General features: G+C 35.6%; 1 protein-coding gene across 4 annotated transcripts in view; it reads left to right on the top strand.

The window, feature by feature from the left end:
• Positions 1 to 14,761, top strand: part of WNK3 (WNK lysine deficient protein kinase 3) — a 154,114-nt gene that overhangs the window by 95,890 nt on the left and 43,463 nt on the right. For all 4 annotated transcript variants that reach the window (XM_072817553.1, XM_072817552.1, XM_072817554.1 and 1 more), the window contains exons 11-12: positions 4,717 to 4,781; positions 12,550 to 12,697. In XM_072817553.1, the coding sequence (XP_072673654.1) occupies positions 4,717 to 4,781; positions 12,550 to 12,697 (213 nt within the window). The remainder of the gene's footprint in view (positions 1 to 4,716; positions 4,782 to 12,549; positions 12,698 to 14,761) is intronic.

The following is a 14,761-nucleotide window of genomic DNA, read 5'->3' on the forward strand; positions in this document are numbered from 1 at the left end:
GGGCTGTACCAAGAGCAGCTTCTGATCAATTTGATGGTTGGTACAGACCCTTGATAACCGAACTGGGGACAGATAATAGGGGCAAAGTATAAAATATAAGTTGACTTTCAGTTCCCTTTCATGAGGTACTCCCTCGGAAGACTGTGGAGTAAAGCCCACATAATTTTTTTTCTTTTATCTAGTTCTACTTGCCTTATAATTAATGAATCTTCCTCTTAGTTTCTGTCACTCTTATCTGTCGATCTTTGTGGTGCTGGTATGTTTTCATCTTTTTTTCCTTGCCTGTTTAATAGCTTGGGTGTCATTATGTGAGTTTATCCATGGAACTGTGCTGTGGATCAGTCATTTCTTAGAGTAAATTTCATTATTCAGAATCTTGGGTTGGCCAGGTATTGGCCTTAGATAAGCAATGACTTTACAGATGAATAACTTTATAAAGATATGGAAGTTGACATATACAATGATAATTTTTAAAAATAGGAATTTCACTGTTAAACAGCTATATACATCATACATGTGGTTTTGAGCAGTTTGCACCTTTAGTTAGACCTGAGTTTGAATAACGTCTCTGAATTATTTACTATATGATTTGAGGAAAGTTACTTAATTTATTTTAGCTCTGATTCTTTTCATTTGTAAAATGACATTTTAAAATGCCTGTCTTGCATTTGCAACTTATTTTGAAATGTAAAAAGTTAGATGGATTGATGGATATACATGTGATATGCAATTATATTAAAGTGCTGTAGACTGTAAGTGGTAGATATATAGGTTTTCACTGAACAAATATTCAACTTTTCTGTATGTGGATAATTTTCATCTTGTCAGAAAAAAAAAAAAGCCTACCTTGCAGGCTTATTAGGATTAGATGAGATATATGTAAGAAGTGCCTGACATGTAGTAAGTGCTTAATAAATGGTGGTTGTTAAAAAAAAAAAGCACATCATAGGAAGACATGGTTTGTAGTGTTGTGAATACAATAAGGCAGTTTATGAAATGTTTAAATGTTTCTTGTTTTTTGTTTCCTTTTTCTTTCTTCCCTCCTCTTCTCCTTCCCTTGAGATTATAAACTGCATCCAGGGCTAAGAATCACTGGTGGGAGGAGGACAAGTAATGATGAAGTTAAATAAAGGAGAAAGAGGGTTAGGAACCAACAAAAACTAACAGAAAAGCCTCTGTGGTGTGCACATCCTCAGTACTCTTCGGAGTCATTTATCTATTCATTAATTTCCACTTAGTGACTCAATTTTTGCTTCCATCACAGCTTCAGTTTGCTCATTTGTAAAATGAAGATAGCAATGCCTACTGCTCAGAGTTGTTATAGGGTTAAATTTAGTTAAATAATGTATATGAAATGCTTAGCTTAAACGAATGCTTAATAGTGATCGGTTTGTTCCTATAATAAAAATAAAAATAGTAATAAAAATGAGAATATTATACTAATGAAAGACTATTATTGATTATCTATTCCTATTTCAGGTGTTGGTTAGGCACTGGCAATATTGTGATAAATTTTACAGCTAAGGTCTCTTCCTCAAATGGCTCACAGCCTCATGGGTGAGAAAGATCTAAAAACAAATATAAGAGAGTGTTTTAAATGTCCAAATGGAGAGGAGGGGATCGTCTGGCCCATGGAATCCAAGCCTAATTTTGCTTCTCATTTTGGCCTTGTCCTCATTTTGCATGTGTGCAGACGTACTTCACTATTATCGAACTTTGCTAGCAAGTTACTAAAGTCTCAGGCATCCAGATTATCAAGGTCTCATTAGGAAAGGGGATTGGTGCCTGTCTTTCATTTGGACTTTAAGGTGGGGAGTAGTTGAGAAATAAGCACAAAGTATCATTTTCTGCCTTCTCTTTTCTCTTCCAACCTAGTCAACCCCTACTGAGGTTTTTTCCTGGACAAATTAGCTTCTAATTGTAGGTTAGATAATTAGCTTTTTAACATAATCACTATTTAAACACAAAAACAAGTATTTTGGCAATGAGATTTCTTTTATTCATACACACAAGATTCAACAAAATGTATCCAACTTAACAAATGGTTGTATTAAAGAAATTTTAAAAGAATTATATTGAGTCCCAGCGAAATGGAACATATGCAATTATATTAAAGTGCTGTAGACTGTAAGTGGTAGATATATAGGTTTTCTGACATGGTGTCCTGATGCATAAATCTGGAGGTAAAGCCTATGGATTAAGTAAAGAGAAACAAGACATGGTTACTATGACAATAATTTGGAATGATATTTTATAACCACTTATAAACAGGATTATTAATGCTATTTGTGTCCTCAGAATCATGGCTAATAGTTGGTTCATCTGTCTTTTTTATGTGAAAGCTTCAAATCAAGTTCTCTCATAATATTTTGAGGAGTTTCAAAACTAATATTTACAAATGGATGCTGGACTATTTTTATACATGTCTTTCAGATTTAATGAAATTTTCCCTTTTTACTTTTGTTTAAAATGACTATAATGTTGTGCATTGAAATAATGGGGACCTGCCCTGTAATTACCAGATTTGAGGGTTGATAAATCTGTACAAAGTTGAATTTATCTTTCTTCTTATTATCAAAGAAAGATGAATATATAGGTAAGCTTATTTAACACCTTGTCATATATTCTTCCAGACCATTTTATATGCTTATACATATATGTAATTTTAATGTAACCATACTATACATACTCTTTTATAATTTTTTTCACCTATAGTGTTAACTTATATGTTTTAATACATTTTTAAGGAGCTACATAATATCCTTTCTATGAATATACCATTATTTATTTAATGGAACAAGTACAGGTAAGTAATTTTCCTGCCTTTACTTGGCCTTCATAATTCCAGTATTAAATGGCCACACGATAGTGCAATAAATATTCATATTTACCTAACGTATTCCCTATTCCTGAACAACTAACTTGCAGCAGTTTTTATTATGTATAATACCACAATCAAAACACAGAGACATCTACCATTTATTGAGTATTTACTATGAAGTGAACTTTATACTATGTACTTTTTTCTACCTTTGTATTATTTCCTTAGGCTTTATGACCAGGATCTCAGGGTTGTAGGTTCAAGCCCTGCATTGGGGTCTGCACTGGGCGTGGAGACTACTTACAAAAAAGAAAAGAAAAAGAATGTCCTTCAATTTGAGTTTGTTTGAAGTTTCCTTTTTTTTCAGATTCAGATCATGCATTTTTGTCAGGAATACCATGTAAGCGATGATGTGTTCTTTGCACATCATATCATATTATGAGGCATGTGATATCAGTTTGTCCCATTATTGCTGAGGTTAAGTTTAATTCTTTGGTTAAGGTGGGGCCTGCTATATATAGTGTTCTACCATAAAGTAACCTTTTTTTTTGCTTTTGTAATTAATAAGTAATCTGTGGGGATATATTCTGAAACTATGTAAATTTTACCCACTAGTTTTATCATTAATGATGATTTTCTGATTTCATCATTTCTTATATTTATTAGTTGGCGTTGTGCTGTAGAAACTTTGTATCAGTATGAACTTATGTTTTCTCATCTTATCAAATGGGTTATATTGTTACTATCATTATCTTGATGCCCAAATTGTCCAATATTTGAGCAGTAGGAACCCCTTCAGGCTGGCTCCTGTATATTTTTGATATATTCCCATCATTCTTTGAGCAGTTCTTTACTTTTTGACATAACAAGATGATCCAGCCTCATCTTGTACTTTCTTTGCCCTAATGTTGGAATCAGCCATTTCTCTAGGAAACCTTCATCCCTTATAGTTTAGAAAGCAAGATATGAGCTAAGGTATGTTTTATGAAGAGTACCCAATGTGGTTTTGCTGGCTTTTCTGGAACCTGTTGTAATGAAGGCTTCTTGTATATAGGAGTTCTGTTCATAGATTGGACAGGACTGAGGAGGAATTGAAATAGTCCAGGAAGATGATGAGACATAAGTAGAGTCATAGTATATAGAAGAACCCAACTCATTCAAAGGAGCTACAGTTCAGTGTGGCTTCAAGTAAAGGAGTCTGAGAATGAGGCAGGTACCAGTTCATGGAAGACTTTGCCATCCAAAGGAAATTAACCTTATAGATGAGGAACCATCATAGAGGGTTTAAACTAGGTAGGAAAGAGATCAATTTTGGTAGATATACATTTTAAGTACGTTCTGCTGTCACCAATGAGAGTATGTAGGATGGGTTATATAAATGTTTAAAATTGTTTTCCAACATGGTTGACATTTTCCTTCTTAGAGGACCAGTATTACAACTACTATTACTAATGCCTCAAAAAAGATAGTTGTCAGTAGTTTAGTGGAAAGAGAGCAAGAAAGAGCCAGAGCACAAAGTAAGTTAAAGCTTGAGTCATTTTATTTATCTTTTTGTGAAATGGTGGCAACTCTTCCTTTTAGTACTGGTTTTACAGTCAGGACAGGAAGCTGAATGTCCATATTCTCCATTGAAAAATAACACAAACAAAAGTATGTATATAAGATAATGCTATCTTTTCAAATGAAAAATATTGATGAATATAAATACTGGTATATTTTATTTTTCTTTATGTTTGGTAATAACAGCAAACATTCAGTAATGTAGACATTCTACCTAGTTTGTGAGATAACCAAAATATGGAATGTAGCAACCATGTTTTTGGAAATAATTGCAGATTGCATTTTTAGCTTGAAGTTTACTATTATAACAAGTTTTATCTCTGTACTATTTACAGCCTGTATCCCAGGCCATTGGAATTGAACAACAAGCAGCTTTTCTAAAACCGGATTTAGTTAGAAGGTGAGTATTTTCACATTAATACCATGAAAACAACGAGAGTATTTTGAAGTATTTGTACTCAATAGGTGCTTGGTGAATCTTTTTTTTTTTAAGATTTTATTTCTTTATTCATTCCTTCACTTATTCATTCATGAGAGACACAGAGAGAGAGGCAGAGACATAGGCAGAGGGAGAAGCAGGCTCCATGCAGGAAGCCTGATGTGGGATTCGATCCCAGGACACCGGGATTATGCCTTGAGCCAAAGGCAGACACTCAACCGCTGAGCCACCCAGGCATCCCCTTGGTGAATCTTGATTCTTGATTAGAGAAGCTTCTGTGTTCTTGTATTTGTGTGTATGTTCAATAAAAATAAAAAGTATTGTTTTTACTTTTTTATGTTAATAATGATCATATGGATTGTTAAATTATTCACCATTTTCTTGTTCTCATTATTATATTTTTAAGAAAAGCTTATGAGAGTTAAAGGAAAGAAAGAATAGTGCAATTTAGAGTAAAAGCCCATCTAATTTAAAGAAATAAATTACAACTAGGTATATAACTGTTATTTTTTGGTAGTTGTAAACTAATATTTTTCCCTGTGTTTGTTCAAATTAGATAACTTTTATTGTTCTCTCTTCAAGTTCACTGATTCTTTCCATTGTTCGGTTCATTTTGCTATTGTACCCATTTGATGAGTTTTTAATTCTATGATTGTAATTTTTTCCAGTTTTATTGTGAAATAGTGGACATACATCACTGTATACATTTAAGGCATACACCATGATGGTTTAATTTGCATATACATTGTGGAATGATTACCACAAGAGGTTCAACTAACATCCAACTTCTTAGATAGATACAATAAAAGGAAAATAAAAAAGGAAAAAATTTCTCTTATTGTGGTGAGAACTCACAGGATATCCTTTCTTAACAATTTTCCTGTATCTCACACAGCAGTGTTAAATATAGCATGTTGTGTATTACATCCTAGTATTTATTTATCTTGTAACTGGAAGTTTGTACCTTTTGACCACCATCTTCCAGTTTTCCCTCCCTCCACCCTCTACCTCTGGTAACCACAAGTCTGATCTCTTTTTCTATGAATTTGTGTAGGGTTTTCTTTTCTTTTCTTTTCTTTTCTTTTTTTTTTTACTTTTTTGTTTTGTTTTTTTTTACATTCCACTTATGAGATTATACATTATTTGTCTTTCTCTTTGACTTATTTCACTTAGCATACTGCCTTCAAAGTCCATTGATGATGTTGCAAATGGTAGGATTTCCCTTTTTTATGGCTGAATAATATCCTACTGTGTGAGTGTATGTGTGTATGTGTATATATGCACACACCACAATTTCTTTATCCATTCATCCATCTATGGACAGACAGGTTGTTTCCATGTTCTATGTCTTGGCTCTTGTAAATAATGCTGTTATGAACACAGGGGTTCAGATATCTTTTTGAGTTAGTTTTTTTGGTTTTGAGGATATATTCCCAGAAGTCAAATTGCTGAGTCATATGGTAGTTCTATTTTTGATTTTTTGATGATCCTCCATTCTGTTTTCCAGAGTGGCTGCACCAGTTTACAGTCTGACTAACTGCACAGTAGTTATCTCTTCTCCACATTTTTGCCAGCATTTGCTATCTCAGGGACCTGGGGCCAAGCCCCACGTTGAGCCTGCTTAAGATCCTTTTTCTCTCTCTCTCTCTCTCTCCCTCTGCCCCTTCCCTGCTCATGCTCACTCGCGCTCTCTCTCTCACTCTCTCAAATACATAAATCTTTAACGAAGAAAGAAATGCAACAGATATCTGTATATTGATTTTGTATCCTGCAACTTTATTGGATTTCTTTATCTGTTCTAGCAGTTTGTGGTGGAGTTGTTTGGATTTTCTTTTCTTTTTTTTTTACGATTTTATTTATTCATTCATGAGAAACAGAGACAGAGATAGAGACACAGGCAGAGGGAGAAGCAGGTTCCATGCAGGGAGCCTGACGTAGGACTCGATTTCAGGTCTCCAGGATCATGCCCTGGGCCAAAGGTGGCGCTAAACCGCTGAGCTACCCAGGCTGCCCATGGGTTTTCTATATATAGTATCATGTCTTCTGCAAATAGTGAAAGTTTTAGTTCTTACTACCAATCTGGATGCCTTTTATTTATTTATTTTTGTCTTTGTTGTCTGATTGCTGTGGCTTGATTTCCAGTACTATCTTGAATAAAAGTGAAACAATAGACTTCCTTGACTTGTTGCTGACCTTAGGAGAACGAGAACGTTCTCAGTTCTTCCTCATTAAGTATGATGTTACTTGTGGGTTTTATATAGATGGCCTTTATTATGTTGAGGTATGTTTCCTCTAAACCCATTTCACTGAGAGTTTTAATCATAAATGGATGTTGTACTTTGTCAAATGCTTTTGCTCCATCTATTGAAATGATCATATGGTTCTTATTCATTCTCTTATTGATGTGATGTAATGTATTAATAGATTTGCAACTATTAAACCACCCTTACAATCCAAGAATAAATCCCACTTAATTGTGGTGAATGATTTTTTAATGTATTGTTAGATTTGATTTGCTAGTATTTTGTTGAGGATTTTTGCATCTGTATTCATCAAGGATAAAGGATATTGGCCTGTGGTTCTCTTTTTTCGTGGTATCTTTATCTGATTTTGCAAATTTTCTATTTCTTCCTGCTTCAGTTTTGAGAGTTTATATAATTCCATGGATTTATCCATTTCTTCTAGGTTGTCCAGTTTGTTGTTATATAGTTTTTCATAATATTCTCCAATAATTGTTCATATTTCTGTGATGTCAGTTGTTATTTCTCCTCTCATTTGTGATTTTGTTTATTTGGGTCCTTTCTCTTTCCTTTTTTTTTTAAAGATTTTAATTATTTATTTGAGAGAGAGAGAGAACACAAGTGGGAAGAGGGGCAGAGAGAAAGGGAGGAGCAGACCCCCTGCTGAGCAGAAGCTTGATGTGGGCCTTGATTCCAGGTCCTAGGATCATGACCTGAGCTGAAGGCAGACACTTAACCAACAGAGCCACCCAGGTGCACCTCCTTTCTCTTTTCTGAGTCTGGCTAGAGGTTTGTTTTATTAATTTTTTTCAAAGAAGCAACTTCTGGTTTCATTGGTCTGTTCTATTTTTTTAGTTTCTATATCATTTATTTCTGCTCTAATCTTTATTATTTCCTTCCTTCTGCCAGTTTCAGGTTTTGTTTGTGTTTTTTTCTAGCTCCTTTAGGTGCAAGGTCAGGTTGTTTGAGAGTTTTCTTGCTTTTTGAGGTAGGCTTGCATTGCTATAAACTTCCACATTGGAACAGCTTTTGCTGCATCCCCAAGGTTTTGGACCATTGTGTTTCCATTTTCATTTGTTTCTTTATTTCTTCTTTTATTTCCTGGTTGAGCCATTCATTGACTGTTGCATGTTATTTAACCTGCATGTATTTGTGGTCTTTCCAGATTTTTTCTTGTGATTGACTTCTAGTTTCATAGCATTGTGGTCAGAAAATATGCATGGTATGGCTTCAGTCTTCTTGAATTTGTTGTGGCTTGTTTTGAGAGCCACCATGTGATCTATTCTGTAGATTGTTCAGTGTGCACTTGAAAAGAACGTGTATTCTGCTGTTTTAGGATGGAATGTTCTGACTGTATCTGTTAAATCCATCTATTCCAGTATTTCATTCAAAGCCAGTGTTTCCTTGTTGCTATCTTTTAAAAAATATTTTATTTATTTATTTGAGCGATTAAGAGAGGGTGAGCGAGCAAGCATGAGTGAGGGGAGGAGTTGAGGGAGAGGCAGACTTTCTGTTGAGCAGGGAGCCCAACACGGGGCTCGATCCCAGGACCCTGAGATCATGAGCTGAGCCCAAGGCAGATGCTTAACTAACTGAGCCACCCAGGCACCCTGGTATTCTGTTTAAATGATCAGTCCATTGATATAAGTTGGGTATTAAAGTACTCAACTACTGTATGATTATTGATTATTTGTATCTGTTATTAACTTTTTGTCTTTGTTGCTCATCTGTTGGGTGCCTAGATGTTTATAATTGTTACATCTTCTTGTTGGATATCCCCTTTATGATTATATAGTGTCCTTCTTTGTTTCTTGTCACAGTCTTTTTTTTTTAATTTTTATTTATTTATTTATGATAGTCACAGAGAGAGAGAGAGGCAGAGACACAGGCAGAGGGAGAAGCAGGCTCCATGCACCGGGAGCCCGACGTGGGATTCGATTCCGGGTCTCCAGGATCGCGCCCTGGGCCAAAGGCAGGCGCCATACCGCTGCACCACCCAGGGATCCCACAGTCTTTGTTTTAAAGTCTATTTTCTCTGATATAAGCTTTGCTCCTCCATCTTTCTTTTGACATCCATTTTCTTGATTGATGTTTCTCCACCTCCTCATTTTCAATCTGTTGGTGTCTTTGAATCTAAAATGAGTCTCTTATAGGCCACTTGCAGATGGATCTTATTTTCTTTTTTTCTTTTTTTTTGGGGGGGGGGAATCTTATTTTCTTATCCATTCTGTCCCCCTATGACTTTTGATTAGAGCATTTAGTCCATTTACCTTCAAAGTAATTATTGATATATTGTCATTTTATTCTGTGTTTTGTGGTTTGTTTCTGAAGATTTTCTCTGATCCTTTATTGTTTTATTTCTTTCACAGTTTGGTGATTTTCCTTATTGATATATTTGGATTTTTTCTCTTTGTCCTTTACATATTTATTAGTGGTTTTTGAGATATGGTTGCCATTAGGTTGTATGTGACCTCTTCTGCATGTAGCAGTCTGTATTAATTTGATGGTTGTTTAAGTTTGGGCCTATTCTTTACTCCTCTCCTCCCCACATTTTAGATATATTTTGTCATATTTCATATAGTTACATATTTTACGTGTTTTGCATTTATTTTGTGAATATCTTGACTGAATTTTTACAGAAATATTAATCTTTACTGCTTAGTTTCCTACCTTTATACTTTTACTTTTGTTCTCTCCTTCCCACTCTAGGAATCCCCTTTAATATTTTTTACAGAGCTGGCTTAGCAGTCATGAACTCCTTCAGTTTTTATTTGTCTGGGAAACTCTTTATCTCTCCTTCTATTCTGAATGAGAGCCTTGGTGGATAGTTTTCTTGACTGCAGATTTTTCTCATTGGGCACTTTGAATCTATCATGCTGCTCCCCTCTGGCTTGCAGAGCTTTTGCTGAAAAATCCTCTGCTGGCCCCACTTTGTGAGCCTTACTTAGTGAGCATGAGTGGGGGGAGGAACTGAGGGAGAGGGAGAAGCAGACTCCTCACTGAGCTGGGACCCCAATGTGGGATTTGATTCCGCGACTCCCAAGATCTTGACCTGAGCTGAAGGTAGATGCTTAACCAACTGAGCTATCCAGGTGCCCCATGGAGTTTCTCTTTTATGTTACTATATTTTTTTGCCTTGCTGCTTTTATTTTTTTATCATTGTATTTTGCCAATTTAATTACAATATATCTTGGTATGGATCTCCTTTTATTGATTTTGTTGGGCATTTTCTGTGCCTCCTGGATCTGGATGTCTGTTACCTTCCCCAGATTAGGGCAGTTTTCAGCTTTTACTTCTTACAATAAATTTTCTACTCCATTTTCTCTTTCTTCTTCTAGGACTCCTATAATACGAATGTTATTACATTTGGTGTAGTCACTGTGTTCCCTAAGCCTATTTTCATTTCTCATAATTCTTTTTTCTCTCTTGTTCAACTTGATTAGTTTTCAGTATTCTGTATTCTAGGTCACTAATTTGTTCCTCTGCTTCTTCCATCCTGCTCTTCATTCCGTCAAGTGTGCTTCTCATTTTGTTTAATGAGCCCTTTATCATTGCTATGTTATTCCTTATCTCTGTATTATGGATCTCACTAATGTCTTCCACTCTTTTCTCAAGTCCAGTGAGTATGTTTGTGAACATTACTTTAAATTCTCTATCAGGCATGTTACTAATTTCCTTTTTGCTTAGATTTCTGGCCGTGGCCTTGTCCTATTCTTTCATTTGGGATAAATTTCTCTGTCTTCTCATTTTACTGATATTTCTGTGCCTCTTTCTCTGTTAGGAAAGTCAGCTACATCTTCTGTTCTTAAGGATAATGGCCTTCTGATGAATAGGTCCTTGTGCCCTGCTCAGTAGTATCCCTGTTCCACAGGGCCTGTAGCTTGCTGGAGTGTCTCCAGTGTGTCCTGCATATGCTCTTATTTTGTCCTAGGCACTTTGTCCTTCAGGTCAGTTGTCTGCAGAGACTTTGCTTGCTGGTTGTGGGCAGCGTTTTGTCCCCTTGCCTGAAGTGGCATGTTTTAACTAGGTGTGCTCTGGTCTGTTTCTCACCACCACTGTAACTGAGGCTCTGCAAAATTCCTGTCAGGAGACAATGTGTAAGCAGAGTTTGGGGCCAGTCTTCTGGGGAGGTGGCCTGCCACGGTGGGAGTATGGCAAAAGAGCTGGGAAATCAAGGTACCACTGGAATGTGGGAGAGGCAGAGCTTGGTGTAAGCATGTTAGGTAGGGATTGTCAGAGTTGTGCTGGTTCCTGTGGTGGCCCTGTGCTTACACTTAGGGTCAGGGGAAGGAAATAGCACCACCTAGCTCCTTTCTTCCTGAAGGTTTCTCTCCGTGAATGCTGCCTTTCTGGGATATGGTCTGAAATGAATAAATAACCTCCCCACTTTGTACTCCAGGTACTCTTCATATCACTCTTTCCACACTGTATACCCACAGGTTGTTTGCCTGTCTACTCTGCAAGAGCAGCACAATCCCCTGTGGATTGTATCCCAGCCAAGCCCAGTGACCTTTAAAACTCCAGGCTTTATGCCCCACTGATTGTCAAGAGTCACAAAATTTGACCTCTCTTGCTACGGGGATTTGTTTTCCCATTCACTACCCTGTATGGGTAGTCTGTAACCCTTTCCTGTGACCACTGCTTCCTCCCCACCCCAGTGGCTGCAGTCTATTTCTCTCCCCAGCCACGTCTCCACACTTTCTGTCTTCTTCAGTGTGGCCTCTTCTTTACTTTTAGTTGTGTAGTTCATTCTTCTAGTCTTCAGGTTAATTTCTGGTGTATTTTGGATGATTTGATAGTTACCTGGTTGTATTCATGGGACAGGTGAGCATAGGGGTTCCTCTTACTCTGCTACCATCTTCCAAGAAGTCACTACTACATATTTTTAGTCTCATTTTCATTTTTTGTTTTTTTCTCCTACCCTGTTCTTATGTCCTGCACTTCATCTGTCTATACTCTATTGAGTTCAATACATAAACAGGTATATTTTGATAGAAAATTGTTTGTTAGGAGTTGTATTTGAACACATTAATAATATACCCCAAAACAAACAAGATAAAATTGATCGAGAGCATCCTCTGATAAAAGGTTCCATAAAGGTCCATCAATGACAGTGTTTTTATTTCATTCCTACTACTGTCAGGTGACTGCCAGATAAATACATATTATCTCAGTTTTTCATAACTTTGAAAAACATCTTTATTGAGATACAATTCACATACCATTAAATTAACCAATCTTAAGTATACAATTTGCTTTTTGTATATTCTCAGATATTATATTTCTTATTTTCCTTAAACTCATTATGTATAATTTTATAATTGGAGTTTTTCTAGAATTTTACCATCAGAATGGAATTCTTCTAGACATCATAGAATTTCAGATGTTAATTCTGATTTGGGTTAAGTACTGTGCTTTGAGAATCATCGAATACTGTTTTCTCTGAGAAATTGAATAGGAGTTGCTTTTGTTTTTTTTCTAATAACTAGTTTGAATCATGATGTGGCATTTGTGAAGGAAAACATCAATACCCCTGATAACCCATGTGGAAATGGCAAACAAGATCGGATCAAACAAAGAAGAGCTTCCTGTCCTCGACCAGAGAAGGGGACTAAATTCCAACTTACTGTCCTTCAGGTCAGTGTGTAAATATTATTTGGTTAAGAGTGTGTGTAGAGGTGTATGTTGACAGATTGGGGCCATGTTGCTTCAGACAGGAGTATAGAGCATTGTGAAATGCTAACATATCTTTCATTAAAAATTTTTCTGATACGAGTATTATGTACTAGGAAATATTAGGAAGAAAATAAAAATTACTTTTTATAACCTCTCAGAAATAGTTCCTATTAATGTTTTAGTTTTCATCTTTTTTTCCCTCTATATGTATGTGTAGTATTTTACATGATTAAGGTTGTAATAGTACTAGTAATAGTAGCAAATTTATTGTATTCTTTTGTGGTAGAACTTCAAATGTTATGCATTTGTTTTATCATTTAATCCTTCAGTAACCCTGTATGATAGGTGTTGGTATACTCATCTTTATGAATAAAGATACTAAAGATTATAGAAGTAAAGTAATTATCCTGTGGTCATTGTATTAGCAAGTGATAGATCTGAATCCAATTCAGACTTTAAAGCTGTTATTTCTAACCAATGTGATATATGTTTTGGATGGATGCTTAAACCTATATATATAATTTCATATTCTTTTTCTTTTGCTGAACACACATACATGCATAACAAATATATTAAGTTTATTAGGTTTTTAACTTTAATTCCAGTATAGTTAACATACAGTGTTGTATTAGTTTCAGGTATACAATATAGTTACTCAGTAGTTATGTACAATCCTTAGTGCTCATTATGATAAGTGTATTCTTTAATCTGTATCATCTATTTCACCCATCCCTCATATTCCTCCCCTGTGTTAAAAACCTGTTCTCTGTAGTCTGTTTCTTGGTTGTCTCTCTTTTTTTCAATTGTTTGTTTTATTTCTTAAATAACAAAATGAGTAAAATCCTATGGTATTTGTCTTTCTCTCACTGACTTCCTGTGCTTAGAATTTCACTTTTGAGCTCCATCCATTTTGTTGCAATTGACAAGATTTCATTCTTTTTTATGGCTGAATAATATTACATTTTATATATATATACCACATCTTCTTTATCCATTCATCAATTGATGGACACTTGAGCTGCTTCCATATCTTGGTTATTCTAAATAGTGCTGCTATTAACACAGGGGTGTATATATCCCTTTGAATTAGTGTTTATGTATTCTTTATGCAAATACCCAATAGTGCAATTGCTGCATTGTGGGGTAGTTCTATTTTTAACTTTCTGAGGACCCTCCATACTGTTTTCCACAATGGCTACACCAGTTTGTGTTCCAAGTAGCAGTGCTTGAGGGTTCTTTTTTCTCCACATCCTCCTCAACAGGTGTTCTTTCTTGTGTTGTTGATTTTAGCCATTCTAACAAGCGGGAGATAATAGCTCATTGTAGTTTTGATTTCCGTTTCTGTGATGATGAGCATCTTTTCACATGTCTGTTGGCCATTTGAAAATCTTTGGAAAATGTTTATGTTCTTTGTAATTGGATTATTTGTTTTTGTGTGTTGAGTTTTATAAATTCTTTTTTTTAAATTTTTATTTATTTATGATAGTTACAGAGAGAGAGAGAGGCAGAGACACAGGCAGAGGGAGAAGCAGGCTCCATGCACCGGGAGCCCGATGTGGGATTCAATCCCGGGTCTCCAGGATCGCGCCCTGGGCCAAAGGCAGGCGCCAAACCGCTGCGCCACTCAGGGATCCCTATAAATTCTTTATATATTTTGCATACTAGCAATATGGTATACACTATACTAGCAGATATATACAGATATATAAAACAAAATTCGTTTTGTTAATTGCTTCCTTTGCTGTGTAGAAGCTTTTGATTTTGATGTAGTCCCATTAGATCATTTTTGCTTTTGTTTCCCTTTCTTCGAGAGATAACTAGAAAGTAGTTGTTAGTGCTGATGTCAAGAAGTTACTGCTTGTGTTCTCTTCTAGGATTTTTAGTTTTAAGTCTTACATTTAGATCTTTAACCCATTTTGAATTTATTTTTGTATATGGTGTAAGAAAGTGGTGGAATTTCATTTTTTGTGTGTTGCTGTCCAGCTTTTCCAACACCATTTTGTTGAAGAGACTGTCCTTTTACCA

The sequence above is a fragment of the Canis lupus genome, chromosome X (assembly GCF_048164855.1).
Source record: "Canis lupus baileyi chromosome X, mCanLup2.hap1, whole genome shotgun sequence".
Taxonomy (NCBI): domain Eukaryota; kingdom Metazoa; phylum Chordata; class Mammalia; order Carnivora; family Canidae; genus Canis; species Canis lupus.